Source organism: Carlito syrichta, unplaced genomic scaffold (genome assembly GCF_000164805.1).
Source record: "Carlito syrichta isolate Samal-C Ts95f unplaced genomic scaffold, Tarsius_syrichta-2.0.1 Scaffold301934, whole genome shotgun sequence".
Lineage (NCBI taxonomy): Eukaryota > Metazoa > Chordata > Mammalia > Primates > Tarsiidae > Carlito > Carlito syrichta.
In genome coordinates, this window is record NW_007246030.1 from 101,053 (window position 1) to 121,252 (window position 20,200).

The following is a 20,200-nucleotide window of genomic DNA, read 5'->3' on the forward strand; positions in this document are numbered from 1 at the left end:
ACCTCCATGCCAGGGCAAACTGGTCACGCAGTACCTGGATCAGCATATCACACTTTCTGACAGTTCCTTCACTGTCTTGATTTTTCTGTTTTTATTCCTGGCTTTCAGACTGTTTATTACCTTCCAAGGGCTCTCTGCTCATCTACTTTGGGAGCAGCCTCTGCTTTTTTTTCCTCTCACCTCCAGCACGAAACTTGCCCTGATCCGCTCTCCCAGGCTGGCTGTCTTGAAGCACATATCTGTGCCTACATGGTCTCTCTGTTCACTCCTGGGCCCCACTTTGCAAAGTTGTGTTCTTCCTGGGCCCTCGCTCCTCTCCTTGGGCTCAGGTGCCATACTGGAGGCTGTGGCTACACACTGGGTGTCAGTGAAGTCCACAGGGAGGCTGTGTGGGTAAGATGGTGGGTTCATTTAATATGTGTGGTTGGAGTTTTAGATAGACAAACTGTAAAAAAAGCCCATGGTGCATAATTCAGAAGGGACAAGAGTATTCATGGAAAACCAAGCCTGTTTCTCACCTCTTCTCCTGGTCACCTGGTTCATTCCCAGTGTCACACATCAGTGGACTGACCTCTTTTCATCTGTGGAGCACTGCCTAAAAGTAAAAGCATAGTTGCTGAACCAAGGAGGCTGCTTCAGGCACACAAAGCTGAAGAAGGCAGGAGCAGTATGTTTACCTATACACATCTCAGAGCGTAGAACGTGGTCTGCGTGGGTCCCCTCATGGAAAGTGAATATTCAATGTGAAGTGAATGTTTGTGTGTATATAACTTCTTACCTGTGTGATTGCATCTGGATAGATTACCAAGAGTGGAATTGCTGGCCAGAGAAAGAGTATGTGTCTTTTGTTTCCTGGATAATGCCAGCCATTGTCCATGGAGGCTGTGCCAGAATGTTGCTTAGTGGGGCTTCTAGTTCTTTCTAGGTCTGCAGTAATGGCACACACCCTTGGGACTTGGGTCGTCTGACAGATGAACCGAGGTTTTCTCTTGGTTTCCTGTGTGGAGGAGGCTGAACATCGCTTCAAGTGTTGTGCTAGATATGCATTTTCTATAAACTTTTTGATGCCATTTCTACTAGGCTATGATGTTTTTCTTATTGAATCACAAGAACTCATTTACTTTAGAGAAGTCTCCTGTTTGTGATATCAGTTACAGATTTTTTTTCTGGATTTGTTTGTCTTTTGACTTTTTTTTCGGTGTATTTTTCCTAATGTGTTTGGGGGGGTTATGTATTTAAAGTTATCAATTTATTTTATGACTCTGGGTTTTGAGTCATAATTCGAAAGGCCCATCTCACTTGGAGATTTTTTTTTAGTCTCCCTTGTTATTTTCATGAGATGTAACTTATATTTTTAAGACATAATTTGTACTCTATCAGCTGTCCCTGTAAGAAGCAAACAGTTCAGCTGGCACTGAGGTGAACACACCTAGGGACCTGCACCTTCCTTGGGGTGTAGAGGAGGCTCCCACACCTCTGTGCTCACCCCAGCCTCTAGCCCTGACTCCACTGCTCTGCTGTCCATGTGATCTCTGATGTCTGTCTTAGAATGTCATACATGTGGAATCAGATGAAACATACTCTTTGTATCTGAATTGTTTCACTTATCTGGTAGTTTTGAGAGCCGTCTGTGCTGTGTTGCCAGCAAGTTGTTCCTTTGTGTTGCTGGTGTGTGTACTGCTCTGTGGCTGTACCATTAGTTTGCCTGTTGGTAGACACTTAGATTATTTTGAACTTTTGACTCTGATGAATAAAGCGATTGTGAACATTTACTTAGACATCTTTATGTGGACATATATTTTCATTTCTTTCAGATAAAAACTTTAAAGGGAATTTTTATATATTTAACTTTATAAGAAACTGTCAAATTGTTTTGCAATGTGGCTGTATGGTTTTGTATTTTCTCCAGAAATGTATGCAAGTTCTGGTCACTTCATATCCATGCCAACACTAATTTGTCGGTCTTTTAAAATTTTACCCATTCTAGTTCGTATAGTGGTTAAGTGTGTTCCCTGCTGAATACTGATGTTGAACATCTTTTCATGTGCTTACTGGCCTTTTAGTTATTTTATTTTGTGATGTTTTTGTACAAATTTTGTGTTAACTTTTTATTTGGAGGATATCTTTATTCTGACATAAGTCCTTTGTCATTTCTGTGTATTCCAGTGATTCCCCATCAGTGTGTGGCTTGCCTTTTCATTTTTTGAAATTTTCAACAGCCACAGTTTCCAGGTTTTGGCTTTACAAATGAAGCTGCTGTGTACCTTTGTGTACACGTCTATGCGTGGACAAATGCTTTTCTTTCTTTTGTAACTGCTTAGGAGGGGAATAGTTGGGTCATATGGTAGATGTCTTGAACTTTTGGAGAAATGGCCAAACTGTTTTTGGAAGTAATTATGCTTGATTTTTATAAGCAGTGTATAAGACTTCCAGTTCTTCCACTCTTAACATTGTCTTTTTCAGTGTGTTTATTGCCGGCTTTCCTGAGTACACCCAGCCAATGATAGACCATCTGGTTACCATGAAAATCAACCATTGGGATGGGTAAGTTTTGGGTATTTGTTTTTCTAAGAATTTTTTTTCCAAAGGAGAGATTAAATTGAGCTTATAAGCCTTGAATATATTTTCTCATTGTGGATGTCATATTTTAAAAATAACTTCTGAGAAATAATGTACAGTCTAGTCTTCATGCTTGATGTGTTGGTTAATGGCTTGTCTCCATTACCACTTCTGGAGACCTTAGTCCAGTGTGTCCGAGGTGTCTGTATTCCTTTGTGAATGTCCATGTTGGTGTGTCATGGAGAGCCATAGCCATTGAGGACGGGAGTGACCTGGGCAGCAGGCATATACCTCATCTCTTTCAATGGGTGGTGTGACTCCCACCTGATCCTGTTCTGCATGACTGCTTGATTGTCTTCAGCATTGTCTCCTGGGAGCCAAACAGGCTTTAGTGGCTTTTTTTTTTATAATTACAGGAGCAGTTCCAGGGTTTTTAGCATTTCATAGGCAGTTAAATGTGTGTCTTCAAAGGCAAAGGCTTAGTGTATGATCCAGAACATAAACAAAGTATTAGTCCTGTTATTACCACCTCTAGGAAGGTCAGATTATCTTCTAGGAAGATGTGGTGGTGTTGCTTCCTACTGCACACAGACAGTAGATCTGAGGAGCAGTAAATGCCTGTGGGTGGAAGTAGCTCCATTTGGGTGCATGTTCAGATAACAATTTTAGGATGTTACTTGGAGAAAGTCCTTTCTGACCCATTGGGGAATGTGTTCTAACCTCTTTGAGGACCAAGGCCTGAAAGTGTTCTTTAATTGCAATTGCATGGCAGAGTGTCCCAGCCGTCTGCTGTGGTCCAGGCAAGACTCTGAGGATGGAGAACCTCTGGGAAAGGAACCATCTCCTGGTTGCCACTTGAGCTGCTGGAAACTTACCCTTCATTTTCTCTGTGGTCATTCCTAACATACAGAGGATTGTACACATTTCTGATATTTAAGGCATACCTCAAATGCAGATATGGTACCAGAAACTCTCACCATTAGGAGCAAAGCTCCCATAAACTGACTTGGGAGAAATTAATGTGCCTATTATACCAGCTTATCAGTCAGTAAGATCTTTAAAACCAATCTTGTAAATATATAGCCCACAGTATTAGACTAAACTTTTGAGCTATTTAACTCTCCAATTGTTAGTGTAGTGTCTGTTTCTTCCTTCAGTTTTGTCAGTTTTTCCTGAATGTATTTTGAGTGGAGACACTTATTAGATGCATATATGTTCATAACTTTTACATCTTCCTAATGTATTGACCTTTGAGCATTATGAAATGTCCCTCTTTGTCTCATGTAAGTTTTTTTTTTCTTTAAGCATAATTTGAAATCATTATAGGACACACTTTGGCAAGCTTTTTTTTAAAGGACTATTAAATGCCTTAGGTCTCTGTCCCATATGTTTTTTTTAATCCCTTTATATAACCCTTTAAAATTGTAAAAACCATTCTTAACTTAGGGCCTTTCTTATATGGAGAGGCTTCAAGCTGGGTTTGGACCACTGGCTACAGATGATGGTGATTCTAGTTCTTTGGGGTTCGTTTGTCCCTTACTTTAGTCTGTGTCTTTGACTCTGACACGCCTGTTGTAGACAGCACATTTTTGAATCATGCTCACATGGTGTCAACTCTCTTGGCATATGTGATATTACCTGCCTCAGCTCTTTGTTGACTGTTGGAGGTGAACTGCTAAGCAGGACCTGGGGGTGCCCAGGAGCCATGGCCAGAGGCCAGAGGCCGGAGGCCGGGGCAGGTGGTGCTGCTGGGATTGGGGGCTGTCCTGCTGTGGCACCTGCCTTCATTGTGTCTTGTGGGTTTGGAGTTTTTAATAATCAGAATACAAGTATCCCTTTTGCATATTTTCATCTTCATATTTTATCATGTTTCTATGTTGTTAGTCACCCTGATGATTATTTTAGGTAATGATGACTTGCTCCCGCTGGTGTTTGGGGGGCTGGGGGCTTGGGCCCTGCAGGTCACCCCCAACTTGGCTGTCTTGCCTTTGTGTGGAGCCCTGAAGGAAGGGTAGCTCAGGAGGAGGCTGTGGGCTTATGTGCCAGGGTGGGGTTTTCTATTGTATGTGTGTTCTACTGCTGGGTGTTTTTGATACCTGTTAGATGTTGTGGTTGAAAATGTTTTGTCCTAATGTGATATGTGCCTCAGATGTATTAGGATGAGCCCCAAGAAACTCCTCATGCTCAACCCTTGTCATCTTCAGAGTGACAGTTTATGTGGTTCCATCCAATACTCACATCTTCTGAATAACTTGTGGGCAGGACTGGGGACCCTTTTGCCATGTGGCACTCAGGGGAAGTGGCAGCTATGCCCTGAGAAGCCCTGGGATAGCTGTTTTATTTTATTCATTTCATTTGGTACATTCTCTTCCTCATTTATAGCAGTTTGAGGTTCTTGCTTTTTCTCATTTGTGTGTTTGATTAGTGGTCTTAGTTGAGCTGCCGGCTGAGCATCCATGTATTGTCTTCCTCTCTTTTCTTTATTAATTGAATAAACTGGAGCCATCAACACGAGGAACTCACCGTGTTCTCTTCCCTCCATCAGGGTTATCAGAGAGCTGGCTGCAAAGGCGCTGCACAATCTGGCCCAGCGAACCCCAGAGTACATGGCCACTTGTGGTAGGTAGTGTTTCGGTCGTCTTCCAGGTGCCGCACAAATGCCCACACAGGCACACGTACATACACACATGTATGCACATGCATGTTCACACGTGTACACACGGCAGAAGGACCCAGGTGGGGCTATCCTGCTGGTTTCAAAGGGCTGGGGGCTGAAAATATTCTGTTTTTCTCTTGCTGAGAAATGTCTGAAGAGCTAGCTGTGGGGTGATCAGAGGACAGAATGTAGGGATAGAGGCAGTATATGTGTCCACCTGCAGGGCAGGGAATTGTTGGGCTGTGTTACTGCCTAAATTTAAAAATGGTGGTGATGCTACTAGATGCCTGACAAACACTGTGCGGCTTCCCTAGTTTCTAGGAGGCTTGTACCTGCTACACAGATTGTCTTTTGAATTTGTTACCATCTATAGGATGGGCCTAAACTGAGTGTTCAAGTCTGCCTCAGAGTTAAAATCACTTCAGAGTAGAATAGCTGAGTCTGCATTTCTTATACTTCGTTGACTTTAAAGAAAGAAATCCTATTTGTTTTGTCTCGCCGTTTCTGCTTGGAATAAGTAAGCATTTGACTTAAATGTAGGGAATAGTACACTGACATTTTTGCCCATGCCTGAGCTGGAGGTCGCACTGTGGCTCTTGATTTGCAGTTACTGATTTTACGGATATATGTATAGTGTGCCTTGGGACTTACATGGAGATTGGGACTTGTTCATTTCTAAGGGATGAACATGATCTACTAATGACACCAAGATGTCCAAAGTCTAGTGTGGCATTTACCTACCTTTACATGAGTTACCAATCCTTGCTGACAGTTTGAGGGCCCAACTTTGTCCTTCCTCCTGGTTGAAGAGTGGTGGCAGCCTGGGTAAGGGATATGACCTTTTGTAGATTTCTCCCTTTCCCCCAGCTGCCACATTTTGAGTGTCTCTGGTTTTGTCAGGCTGGCAGTTTCCTGACTGTGTACTTTGGGAAGTTGAGGCTCAGGGAGCTTTCATTTCCCCAGGCAGGGACAGGCAGAGCCAATGAGTCGTGGCCTTTGGCTGCCCATGCTCTCCCCTTACGGGTGGCTGTAGGATTTGGGTGAGGCTCCTTGGGCTTTTTCTTTGCTCTGAGCAGAAAGTGAGCAAACTCCAAGCTGAGGTAACACCATCAGCAGCTGGAGCCCACCCCTGGGATGGCTCTGTCTCATCTGGCTCTGCCCTCCCATGCAGAGCCCCTACTAGCTGCCAGCAGGCTGTGAAGCCCAGACAGGGACAATCTGGAAGCATTGTTTGTTTTCTTTTTCTTGTCCTCTCTCCTCACCTGTGTCTGGGAGACTTGAGAGCATGTCCTGGTCTGGATGGGCCATGTCCCCACATGCTGCAGTCCCTGCCCTGTTGCCCTCTTGAGTCTAGAGGAAGGAGCTTTGTACCTTCCGGGGCATTGGGATGTGATCCTGACAGAAACCAATTTTGGTGTGTTCCTGAGTCTGAGGGACTGTCCTTGGGTTTGCTCTTTCACCTGCCTTCCTGGCCTGTCTTTTGTAGTTTTCCCAAAGCTGTTGTCGATGACGCTGAGTTCAGATCTACATACACGACACGGATCAATTCTTGCCTGCGCAGAGGTGACCTATGCCTTGTACAAACTCGCAGCACAGGAGCACAGGTAGGAAGACTGGGTTGAAAGAAGACACTATACTTCACTCATGATCCCCTCACCGTATAATTACAATGATCTCAAGTTTGGGAATATCTCATCCCTTTTAATTTTTGTTTATTTGTACAAGTGTTACAGTCTTTAGGTTCCCACATTTTATTTATGAAGTTTGTAATGGTCCTGTCTCCTGATGAGTCACGTCCTGTGGACAGACCACCCACCTCTCTCCAGTGAGGAGAGTGCTGCACCTGGCTGGGCATTTGACAGCCAGATGGGCCAAAGAGCCTTAGTGTACTTCAGTCCAGCACCCTACTATCTTCTATATTGCCTCATTGTTTCTGAGGCGATGAATTAGATAATAAAAGCAAAGATACTTTTTCAGAGATCATATTAAGCAACTCACATTCAACATCCTTCGTTCGTCAATAATTTAAAATACTAGAGAATATAAGTTTAAAGTTTTCCTTGAGAATTTTTTTAGTTGGCTATGTCCGTGCAAATAAAGCATGAAAAATATAGAGTCATTTGGGGAGTTGTGCTACTCAATTTTCTTACTTTTCCTCCATTGACTCTTTCTCAACAGTGAAAACTCACAGATAAATTGTATGTCCATAACCTGGTTCTTGACTCCATTTTGAGAAAAATTGTATTTTAAATCACAGTTCCTTGGGGACAGAGTATGCCATGTGGTTGTGAGCCCATCTCTCTTCCCAGGTGCCTACAGGACATTTGGTGGGCTTCCCCCTCAGTCCTGAGCTCAGATGCACAGCCCCATGTAGGGATGAAGTGGGCATCCATGGACTAAGCCGAAGCCTGGCCTTTATGTTGTTGCTCTTTGGTTGTGGGAAAAGGCATGTGAGGCAAAGTTGGGGGGGAAAGCAGACAGGAGTTTCCAGAGTTTCCCCCTAGTTGGAACACATAGGTCATGTGAGATTTCCCCAGCACTGAACTGTGATGACACGTGTGATGTGTCTACCAGGGAAACATGTTGGAGACCCAGTGCCTAGGTAGGGCTCTCACTGGGTCTGGTCATGTGGGTACCTTTGCCCAGCATGGAACAAAATTTGACATCCCCAGAAGGAAAGCAGGTGCTCAGTGTAAACCACATAGTTTGTACAGACAATCTGAGCCAGTGAGTCACCCTTATCAGTATGGGCTTGGTGGGACTCCTGCTCACACCCAGGTTCCTGGATACCAACTGAGGACTGACCTCACCAGTAGCCTTTCCAAGGACAGCAATGGGGCCTTCTGGATGAGCTCTCAGCTCGGGCTTACCAGGGACTTGTTTCTTTTCCATAGTGGTCACGTCAGTGGGGGTTGCAACTTGAAGGGAATGTCCTTACATCCTCCCCCTTTTACCTGACACTGCTTTATCTTAAATTAGAAATGGGGATATGCTCATGCTCTGTACGGGTATGTGGGACCTGGTGGGGACATGAACAAGATGATATCTTTCTGAGGCTGTGTGTTCATTGTGGTGTACCTAGGGTTCAGGTCTTGGTCCACGTGACCTCAATTGCTGTGTTTGAACTTCTGCAGGCCTGTAACGGACTACATGGATGAGAAGGCAGTGCAGGGCCTGAAGCAGATTCACCAGCAGGTTCGTGTGCAGCTCCTGACTGTGGTCCTCACGAGATGTCATGGGTGTGTTCCCTCAGGGTCTCTCCACCCTCCTCAGCCATACCTGCATTCCTGGGATCGCTGTGCATCCTCAGTCCTGGGAATGGTGGGGTGATGGAGGTGTGATTGCTCTGGAAATAGTTTCTTTCCATTGGGATCACTCTTGTGACTAGCCACCTTTGGGGTTGATCTGGGATGGGAAGACACTTCTGGGAAATGAGTGCAGACTTTCTTCTCAGGTGGAAGAATGTCCTCAGTCTCAAATGCACATTTGGTAAGCCAGTGCAGTCAGAGGAGGTGTCAACAAGGTTGAAACATGGTTCCTCTCTGTGACACTGACTATGCTCCTAGAGTGCTCAGGCAGTCCTGGATGGGGCATCAGTTCCCTTTGTATTCTTGAGGAGGTGGAGGAGTGGTATACAGAATGAGCATGGAAACCTTTGGTTTCCAGCTGAGTATCTGCAGGTAGACTCTTGAGTCTTCCGAAGTTAAACCCAGAATTTTGAGTGTGCATTTTTCTTGAGAGAAAGCATGTGCATTTTTCTGGGTTTTCAGAAACTCCCAAAGGCTTCTGTGACCCAGAGGTAAAGTATGAACTATGGATCTTAGTATTATAAGATAATACCAAAATCATTAATAAGGAATTAAGTGATTTTATTGTTTATTCCAAATAACTTTATAGTCTTTAAGATTCACCTCTTTATAGACTAATATTCCACCTTCATCTTGGACCTTGATCCTATTTGCGCCATTATTTTGCTTCATGATTTTGGCAAAGTCATTTAGTTTGTCTGCTTATGTGTTTTACTTTAAAAACGGAGTCTGGTGTTCTCTCCTGCCTTTAGAGACAAGCATGACTACAGAGTGTAGGCTGGGAAGTCACACAGGGCAGTGGCTGAGAGAGGGGCCTCCCCACTGACCGCTGCGAGCCTTGGGAAACCTGTGCCAGTCCTCTGAGCCATGGTTTCCTTTTCTGCAAAACATAGGGGGTAATAGACCCTACTTCCTTGAGTTTTTGTGAGAAGTAAGGAATGATTTAAAGAGCTTAGTGGAGTTTTGGGCAGAGTGTGAGCATGCAGTGACTTTTAGTTATAATGATAATGATGATGTTCTACAGTGCTTTTGTTCACCATGGGGCCAGAACGCAGCTTGGTCCTGGCTCTCTCCCTCTGGGTGACTGTCCTCTTCCTATCTCTCTCTGTGCCTCAGTTGTCTCCACCAGGTGACTATTGGACTTGTTGTGGGGATTAAATGAAACAGTCTACACCAGCAGCTCAGGGAGGGCTCAACAGGTGGTGAGACAGGCCTCTGTCCTGAGCCTCCACTTGGCTCTCCTGGGTGGCCCTGCACCCAGGAAACTGTTGGCTCTGCCATTTTCTCTGTTTTTTTTCATACTTGTTAATATTATATAATCCTTAGTGCATTGTTTTAAAAACTGAAATCACTTAAATAACTAAATAACTTTCAATTCTTTATTTTTTAGCTTTATGGTCGTCAGTTATACAGGTAAGCATCACAAAACCAAAGTTCTTATGTTTTGTTTCCTGACTGGAAAAATACGTTGTCAGGAAAAGTTGTGCTGGTGTGTTGATGCTTCTAAGTCCTGGACTTATATTCCACTCACCTTCCTGTGACCTGTGTGTGTTTTGTGTGAAAAAATGTCACTTATCTCAGTTTTCAAGGGACATGAAAGGTCTAACCTAGTTGGTATTTTGAAGCTTTGGAGGTTTACTTGGCATGAAATCCTTGTTCTGATTGTATGGTTTGGGTTTGGTGGTCATAGGTAGCTATGCATCCCCCCTACACCAACATGCAAGCGGGGCATCACCCTGAAAGTTTCTTCTGCTGCTTTGCAGGTAGTCCCTCTCAGATCCTCACCCATAGGCAGCCTGTGGTCTGCTCTGACATGATTACTTTGTGTTTTCTAGAATTTCCTATAGATGGAATCATACAGTAGGAAGCCTTTTGGATCCCATCATCCTGAGCATGATGTCTTTGAGATGCATGCATTTTGTTGTGTGTTCCTTTTTATTGCTGAGGCATATTCCATGGTGTATATGCACAGTGTGTTTATTCATTCATCAGCTCAAGGATGCTTGATATTTGAAATAAAGCTGCTATGAATATCTTGGCATCAAGTCTTGGTTTTCATTTTTGAGGGATAAATACCAGGAGTGGTATTGCCAGGTTGTGTGGTAAACACTTGTTTGGAGACACTGACAGACTTCCCCACAGTGGCTGTGCTGTTTACTCTCAGCCCTGCTGTTCCACATCCTGACCAGCACTGGGAGCTCTTGGTGTGGTCTGTAAATGTGAGCCCTCTTTATGGGTGTGTAGAGGGATCTCCTTGCCACCATCACTGAATACTTTCCTCATGTTAACTGGGCATTCCCATGTCTTCTCTGGTTCAGTGACTGTTCAACCTTTTGCTCACCAAAAAATTCCATTTTCTGTCTTCTCATCGAGCCACCAGAGTTCTTTATGTATCCTGGATATGAATGCTTTGTCAGATGCAGGATCTGCCAGTGTTTTCTCCTGTTCTGTGGCTTGCCTTTTCTCTTCTCTTGTGACTTTGTCATACAGCTTGTGTGGGGTAGTGAACTTCATGCTGTTCTCCTTTATCTGTGAGGGGTACAGCTTCTCTCCTGCCTTCAGCTCCTTCCACACTGGTCCCAGCACTGTCCCATCCTCTGCCACTCAGTCTCCTACTGCCATGGCCTCGGAAACCTTCCATCTCAGCCTCTTCAACTCAGTAGGGTGGTCAGACTCTGTTTGGACCTCACCCCACACTGTGCCTGGAGGGCACCCTCCCCTTGGGCCTCAGTCCTGCACTCTCTGTTTCTCAGGGTCTGAATCAGTGGTTTAGATATTTGTCCAGTTTTCTAATTGTTTAAGGCAGGCAGGCAGGAAAATCCAGATCCTATTACTCTGTCTGGGCCAGAAGCCAAAGTCTTATAAATTAATTTTTTATCCTCTCTTGGAGTGGTTCTTATATTCATGTCCACCAATTTCCTGTTGTCAGCGTCACATCTTAAATAGGTATCCAGGATGACCGAACAGGTAGGAGCTCCTCTCTGCTTTTGTTCATGATAGAATGGGGGAGTGTGCTGCTTCCTTGGGGTGGATGATGGTGTCTTTCTGGCATCTCAGATTACTTTTGTCTTTATAAAGTAAGAGTTGAGCACTGTTTGGAGTTAGTTCTATGATAGGATGATGTGGTTAATACCAGTGAGGATTATAATTTCCAGAAAAAAAAAAAATCAGAATAATTCTAGTTAGAACAGGAGACTTCTGGAAGATAGTTGTACCACATTTTTTCATTTCTTTTCATAATAGATAGGTCATACCTTCAGTGACAAATTCAACTAATCGACATTTTAATATTTTTTTGGAGCCTGAAGTTACATTTTTTACTTGGTGAGGATATTTCATGTTGTTTTATATATTAAGAGATTCTAGTTCTGAATGTTTTTATTATTTTTTAGGGGCCTGGGAGGAGAGCTCATGAGACAAGCAGGTAGGTCTGAAGGCTGGAGACCACAACCTTTTATTCTCAAATTGGAAGAGAGAGATGTCCTCATCGTGTTCATGGCATCCCTTTAGCCTGTAAGGTTCATGGCTGGATGTCACAGCCACTGTGCTCTGGCTTGCTCATGTTCCCTTGAGACACTGGCCAGCCCTTGCTGCTGCTCCTGTAATATTGACTCACTCTAATCTCCACCTCCTGGTTTTTGGGATCCAGCAGCTGCGGGGTAGCCAGCTGTTGGGTGGCTTGGCTGAGCAGAGGCGCTGCTGGTCTTCCACAAAGGGGTAATGGCATTAAAGACATCCAGTGGTGCTTTCCTTTCCTTTTCGGTATGATATTTAAATTAAACATAACTACAGCAAAGAATACTTTTTTTAGATTATTAAATGTCTGCAGGGAACTCAAATGATACCAATAGTTGATTGATACCTAGAATTCCTGAAGCCTGTTTAGCTAAACCTGCTAGAAATTTCAGGTGCTTGTTCACTTATCTGGTGGACATTTGCCAGTTGCCACAGCGGTCCTGGCCATGCAAATGCATGGAGTTCCCTCACCAGGCGGGGGCAAGGAGCTGGTATAGGTGTGACAGGTGTACCCAGAGCATGTGGGATTTGGCCAGTGGGGGGACAGTCATCACTGCCAGTGCTGCCCTCAAAACTGACCTGTAGGCTGACTTGCCCTGGCAGAGGGGCCATCCTCCGCTTTCTACCCTCCTCCTTCAGCCCCGCAGCCTTGGCACTTCTGGAGGAACTTGGATCACAGACTGCTGTGGTGACTGGAAATACAGGGGTTTGGACTGTGCAGTGAGAGGGTGGAGCGTTTCAACATGTGAGACCGTATTCCAAAGATGAGGGCGCTGTGAGTCCTGAGCACCATTGGACAGCCCGTAGATATAGGCAGCTGTGGGCAGTGTTGCCCAGACAGGGGTGGGCGCAGCACGGCATGGCTGGGAGGACCCACTAGAGTGGAGGGTGGTTCTGTGGCTATGTGGGCAGTTATATCCCCACCCCCAGGTATGCAGGGGCCTGGGGGTGGGGATACAACTGCCTGCGTGTAGCATCTCTCTGCATCTGCACCAGGCCACAGGAGCACTGCCCTGGCCAGGGCTGGAGGTGCTTCCCAAAGTTGAGGAATGCCAGTCAAACTCCAGTGGCATCAACTAGGGAGAGAGGAGGACATGGTGGGATGGTCAAAGATCTGCTGGCTCTGGAAGCTTCTCAGGAGAAGCAGCAGGGAAGCAGCTGGGCCAGCTCTTGCCTGTTGATTCAGTGAATGTTTCAGGACATGCTGTGTGTGGTTCCGGGAGGGAATCCAGAGTAGACCCAGGCCTGCTCTGCAGGACTTGGGAACACAAGCACCAAGAGCTGCTTTTGGTGAGGAGGGAAGGATGCTCACAAGCCTGGTAGAGTCTAACAGCATTGCCCACCTTGCTGAAGGGTTCTTACAACCAGGCGGTGAACTGTTCTATCCTTGGTGCTTCTCTTTGAGAATGTGAGGAGGGAGGCATAGGACCCAGTGTAGACAGTTCCAACAGTGTTCAGATAAAGCCTGGGAAACAATTTCTCCAGATGTTCCTTAGGGAAACGACCAGACCTGAGGGTCTGGGGCCTGGGTTCCTACAAACATTGCTTTAGTACAGATGGATGGCTTGTCTGGTGTCTGAGACTTCACTGTGTTTAGCCCTTCACTTGGAAACTGTGAGATGTGGAGGGGCAACTAGTAAGGAAGTTTAGGAAAATGCCATTGTGTATGGACTTATGCTGAGAACTGTGTGGTCCGAGCAGGGGAGAGCAGGCACAGGGCTCTGGGAGCCCATGGCTAAAACATCAGGGCTGTGTGACCCTCTCATGCTTTGTGTCCACACCTCCCATCCTGACCTGATGGGGACTTGCCCCGAGGCCTGCAACCGTCTGCCTCCAGCCAGGTCCAGAGGGACTTCTCTGCTGAGAGGTGCCAGCTTGCATTTCTGTTGGTGTCAGCTCAATATTCTCATGGGTTTGATGGATGTCACTGAAAAAATACATCCTGGAAATGTGAATCAGTTTCTATCAGCTGACATATGGCAGGTAGACTTGCCAGTTCTGCAGTGATCCCTGTTGGCCAAGATCAGTACGTAGTTTTTGGATGTAGACCTAGTCATGGTCCCCAGAGCACAAATTGCAGAGACATCACCTTCCTGGCGTAACCTGTGGGTGACCTCTCTTCTCAGTGGGATTGAGGCTGTCTTCCAAGCATTGTGTTCCCCAAGCTCGTGACCTGTAAACTGGTTCTGGACCTCAGATGCTAGCTTGGTTTGGGACGGGGTGCAGTTGCTCTCAGAGGGTCTGCTGTGTACTTGCCCGTGGCTGGAGCCATGCTCTGGAGGCAGCCGTTGAGGTAGTCCTTCGACCTTTACACGACCTTCACGAGTGCCCTGTATGCTGCAGGGACTGCTTTTTGTGTCACTCTTGGTGTTTGAGCAGTAAGTTTGCACAGAAGCTCTTGCCCACCATGAAAAGAGGGAATGAAAAGGACATTTATAATCCCAGCAGCTAGAGATGCACAGTTGGTGCCTTAGTGATCCCTTCGGGTTAATGTTCCTTTACACATCTGTGCTTTATGAAGTTGGCTCACATCATGTATCCTGCTTTATAACAGTCTGCTCTTTTTATTTAATACATGGTTGGTAGCTTTCCGTGTCAATTAGACAAACTACTTCAGTGTTCTGGCTCCAGAGTGCCTGCCCTTAGATGTCCAGATTCAGGCACAGCCAGGCCGCTATTGGCCTGAGTGCTATCGCCACCTACCCATGACACGCAGAATTGTCCTGAGCTCAGGAAACAGGAAATGACTGGCAAAAAGCACAGGTATACACCATGTCTGTGCAGGATACGGAGCAGCTTGGTTCCCACAGTGTGTTAGGCATCATGTGCAGGAACGTTGTGTTTACACTTGTGGATTAGAGGGGGAGAATGTTCTTTTTTTGTTAATTACTTCTTGGTGAATGAAAGCCAATGTGTTTTGCCAAAGATTTTTAAAAAGGTACCAGTACTGCTATTCTGGTGTATGGCATTTGCACGCTGCCCCAGATTCTTGAGTGTTCTGCTCTGAAGGGTAGCTGTGGTTTGTGGTCTATAGGAGGAGGCTGTGTTCAGGATGGTTTCTATCTCCCCACAGCTTCTGCCCTCTGCTTTGGAAAGCTACCCGGAGGGGGCGCATCACTTGGGGGGGTATATCACTGGGGTTACTGTTGGGGGGATTATCAAGGTGCATCACTGACTGTGTTGCTGGAGCATGTATCATTGGGGTTGAAAGTTGGGGATTTCATTGTTGGGGCATGTGTTGTTGGGGGCCTCATTGTTGGGACATGTGTTGGGAACCTCACTGAGGAGTGCACTCTGGGGGGCATCGTTAAGTGGTCTTTGAGGGAATGCACTGCTGCTCTCTCAAGCCTGCTGCTGGCTTCTAGCTATTGTATTTGCTCAGAGGGATCACCGGGGGAGGGGGGGGTCAGGGGAGGAATGAGATGAGGAGATTGACCCCACTACCTCCACTGCCTGCATCCCTGAACCAAGGTCCCAGCTCCTGGCAGCCCCTTCTCAAGCCTCTCTGGGTGCTGGTAACCATTTGTTCCCCTCAGGGACTTGCCAAGGGGAAGCCTGCTGCTTCTATGGGGACCCTGACTGAGCTGGACTGTAAACACAAGTGTTTCTCCTCCTTGTTCATTGTTTCCCTCCTAGAAAGTTATTTTTCCTTTCAACTTTAAGTATAAATAGTTTAGAAAGTGAAATAGTTCTGCAAAGAAAGTTTCTGTATCTTGGCCCCATACCTCTGATCCAAAATTTGTATTAGTCCAGAGCCAACCCTTTCAGTTCTTTCAACTGTCTTTTTATCTCCACTAGTTTCCATCTTTCTAAGTTTCGTGCTCAAACAGCTGCTTTCTGACATCCTTAGTTTTAGGTGTGCTCGTTTAAATGAGACAAGATGCAGCTCCTGTCAAATAAGAAATCCAGTGGATTCCCAGCCTGCACATAGGGAAGTGGCTAGTATTCACCTTCTGTCTTAAGCCAGAATGCTGTGCATGTGTGTCTGTGAGGCATGTGGGTGAGAACGCTGTGCGTGTGAGAAGTTAGCTGCCAGTCTACATATTTCTCTATTAGAGATAATATTTTCATTTTTCCTGGCTTCTGAGATTTCATCCTTACCTGTGGTTTTTAGCAGTTTTACTGTAACATACCTAGAATGAATTTTATTTGTATTTATCTTATTTGGTGCTTTAGGGTTTATACTGGTTTCATAACTATAGTTTTTGTAGATATTTTGATCATTTTGGAAAGCTTCTCAGTATCTCTTCAAATGTTGCTGTTCTATCCTCTCCTCTACTTTTTGGGACTCTTGTTGTCTATAGCTCATTTGGATCATCTCATTTAATCCTTTATGTCTCTTACACTGTGTATAATTTTGTCTCTCTGATCCGGTTTGGATACTTATTTGGCTTTTATTCCATTGTCACTAATTCTCTTTTCACCTGTCATCTGCTATTAAGCTCATGCATAAATTCTTAATTCTGTTATTTTTATCTGTCAGAACTTCTATTTGTTTATTTTTTGTGGTCCTATGTCCTCATCCTTGTATTCAATAATTTCTTTCACCTCCTTGTACATACTAAGCATCGTCTAAAATCTGCCTAATAATGTCATCATCTAAAACTTCTGTGGTTCTGTTTCTAAAGGACTGGATATATAGTATATGAAAATTTGTAGACAGTCTCCATAAAGCCACAGGAAAAAAATTATAGAAATGCTCTGAGGCCTGAGAATGTTCTCCTTTCCCCAAAGACTTTACATTTGCTCTTGACAGGAGGCCAGGGGCGCTGGCAGTCTGGGGTCACCTCCATCCAGTTTCAGGATGTATGAGGATTGAGTAATGGGCTTCTGCCAGTCAGTCTGCAGTTTACACTTATATCTAGGGTTTGGTCCTTCGGGTTTAAGACCTATTGCAAAGGCATCACTTGTCCCCTAGTAGCTCTGGGCTCCCAAGTTTTGTCCTACTAGCCTTAGAATCTCTTGGATGTTCTGGTGGTGTTTCTGGATTTTTGACATGCCAGTCTTTGCACAAATTTTTGTTAATTCTCAGTGCTACATATTTTGTTTTTCATTTTGTTCAGCTTTTTAAAAATGTCTTGACTGGAGGATTGGTCTGTATTACCTACTCTGATAGTTTTAAAAATTACTTTTTATTTTGAAATAATTAAAGACTAACAGGAAGTTACAGAATTAGTAGTAGACCCTGTGCATAGCTCATGCAGCCTCCCCCGTGGTGATGTCTCACATAATAGCACAATGTCAGGTCCAGCACATTGGCATGGATGCTGTGCCACTAAGTAGGCTGCAGACCTACTAACTGGTACCAGTTTTTTTATTTATGTATGGTGTAGGCTTGTGAGTCTAGTTCTGTGCAAATTTGTGCCCTGTGTAGCTTTGTGTAACCAACTACACAGTTGATCAGAGACACAGGCCTGCTGTTTCCCACAAAGATTACCCCTCAACTTTCTTTCTATTCATACCTTGCTACCCAGACCTCAACCTGTGCTCTGTCCCTATCATTCTGTGCTTTTTAAAAAGTATAAGAACTACAATCATAAAAATCTTCAAAGAAATTTTAGGAGACATTATAGGATAATGTTTGTCACTAAAAAAAAAAAAAACTTCTTAATTTGGAAATTGTCAAATCTGCATGAAAGTAGAGGGAAACCATGTAACAAGCCTGTCTTTACTGCCTTGTCTTGTCTGTTCCCTCAGCATGTTCTGTCCAATCCCCAGCCCAGAATTCTAAAGCAGATCTTGGATATTAATTAAGCGGTAGTAATCCCTCCCTGTGTATTTTTAACTGGTGAGAACTAGTTTTCTGGTTCTTTTTTTTTTAACTTAAAAAAAAAACCTCATGTCAAATAACTCCCAGCTAACAGAATTAATAATAGTTTAACAGGCTAGAAACAAACATAAGGAGATAGTTATGTTTGTCTTTATATGAAAGAATATACCATGTATAAGGTTGGTAGAGAAAATATATATTTAGAGAAAACATCTTACTGCAGCTGAAAGATTAAAAGTTATATATAGGATGCAAAGACTTCTTAAAATTGCAAGCGATACAACAGAAAATTGGGCAAATCAGATAGTTGGGCATTTCACATAAGAGCATACCCAAATGGCCTGTAAGTTGATGAAAGGGTGTTCAGCCTCACCTAGTAGACAGGAAAACACTAGTTAACTTAATGATATGAGAACAGTTTTCATCTTTCAAGTTAGCTGCAACTAAAGCTGGGAAACTCTGGCGCTGACGGACACAGGTGAGGTGGGTGAGGGTTCTCTTTCATGGAATATGAATTGCAGTAGTCTTTGAGTTTGCCATCTGGCAGTATCTATCATGATTAGAAATTGCATGGTCTCTGTTTTGCAGTGACACTCTGGGGAATCTGTCCTTACTGGTGTAAAGGGGTAGACGGACCACCTTTGTGTCTGCAGCCATGCATCTGGCCACTTCGTGTGTAGTGACAAAAAGTGGTAGGAAAGCTTAGCCCATTGGGAGAAATATCGAATCAACTCTTTATATCCATATTATAACATATTATACATCTATTTTTAAAAGTACATGAAATTTTTCCTAGTTGATTACATTGTTAGATAACAGGTGGTAGCCAGAGAAATACACATGGTGTTGGTGTTGAGGGGAGTCACTGGTTCTGCTCAGGTGTCTGCCTCCTGCACCCCTGGCCCCACGTGGCAGGCAGGGCTATGTCTTCCATCATGGTTAGTGTGAGTTATGAACTCTGAGCAGATATGATGGATGTTACTTGGAGTTTGAAGTGCTGGAGGTGACACCTCTGTCACTTGGGTCCCTAAGTGACAGTAAGGGGTCTGTGTTGAGGTCCAGGAATCAGCAAGCTCCTTGTGTAGTTCCCTGACAGGGTCAGCCCAGGTCCTCTGAAGTACATGTAGGTCTTGTTACCCCAGCAGGGCCTGGAGCTCCTCCGTGTGTGGGTGGACCTAGAGATCTCTGTTCCAGCCAGGCCTGGAGCTCCTCATACTGCCAGGCCTGGAATTCTTTGTATTGACTGGGCCTGGAGCATGTTCTTCCAGGCTGCTCATCAGAGGAGTGCCCTGGGCTTGGTCGTGGTCAGGACAGATGGTTCTGGGATGTGTCCAGCCCTGGCAGTGGAGTGGGGTAGGTGGAGGCAGGAGGAAGCTGACTATATATAACGCAAAATGCAGCAAGTCCAAGGTATGTGATGGGCACTTTTGGAAAAATAACATTGCATTTATCTTTCTTTTTTCTAGTGTGCCTTTTAATAGAAAATTTGTCACTTTCCAAAATGCCTTTTAAAGGTGACACCATAATTGGTAAGTACATTTGTTCTTAATGACTCACAGAAGAGCATTTTCTCCTAGAATGATTTCAAATTAAAAAGTAAAAACAATCCTGTTAGTGTGGGTGATAAAGGACTACAGTTCAAAGGCTCATAGTATTAGAATAACTTGTCTTGACATTGCCACAAGAACCTGTTGTAAACATTGAGCATCCACCATCCTCTCCCCCGCAAACAAGAGGGGCCTTTCCCAGTTGCATCTTCAGCACTCCTGCCTATGGCTCTGCCCCTCACTGCTACACCCATTGTCAGGGGTTCTTGATCAGTCCTGTTTTCCAGGTGGATGGTTGGGAGCCCTAGTAACCCAGGCCCTCATGAAACAGAACAGTGCTGGCAGCCAGCACCAAGGACCCTGTGGGCAGAGGTGGTGCCATCCCCTCAGCAGCCCTGTGCCTGCTGGAACTGGCCAGAGAGAGTACAGTGGGAAGGGAGCTGCCTGGGCCTCTTTGTCTCCAGGCTGTCTTTGCAGCCTAAGAAGATACAGCTTTTTTTTTTTTTTTTTTTTAAACCGAATAGACTTAACATTTATTGGCTGGTGTTAGATTTAATTTAGTTGAATATTTGGGATTATATTGGTGGTAGCCAAGGGGGAGAGATATAGGAAAAGACTACTTGATGCCTGTAGATGTAATAAGAGAACAAAATTTTCTCAAAATGTGATGTTTAAATCACTAAGTTTGCAGAATGCTAGTATTTTCCACAATAAAAATTTTTTCTTAGCCGGGCTTGGTGGCTCAGCCTATAATCCCGTGCCTTTGGGAGGCTGAGGTGAGTGGATTGCCTGAGCCCGCGGGTTTGAAACCCACCTGGGCAACGAGACCTCATCTCTACAATAA

General features: G+C 44.6%; 1 protein-coding gene across 1 annotated transcript in view; it reads left to right on the top strand.

Moving 5' to 3' along the window:
* LOC103258013 (tubulin-specific chaperone D) overlaps positions 1-20,200 on the top strand; it is a 141,256-nt gene that overhangs the window by 94,555 nt on the left and 26,501 nt on the right. Inside the window, exons 12-18 of the mRNA XM_021711211.1 lie at positions 2,464-2,544; positions 5,105-5,178; positions 6,702-6,819; positions 8,350-8,410; positions 9,914-9,936; positions 11,916-11,947; positions 19,276-19,338. Coding sequence (XP_021566886.1) covers positions 2,464-2,544; positions 5,105-5,178; positions 6,702-6,819; positions 8,350-8,410; positions 9,914-9,936; positions 11,916-11,947; positions 19,276-19,338 — 452 coding nt within the window. The remainder of the gene's footprint in view (positions 1-2,463; positions 2,545-5,104; positions 5,179-6,701; positions 6,820-8,349; positions 8,411-9,913; positions 9,937-11,915; positions 11,948-19,275; positions 19,339-20,200) is intronic.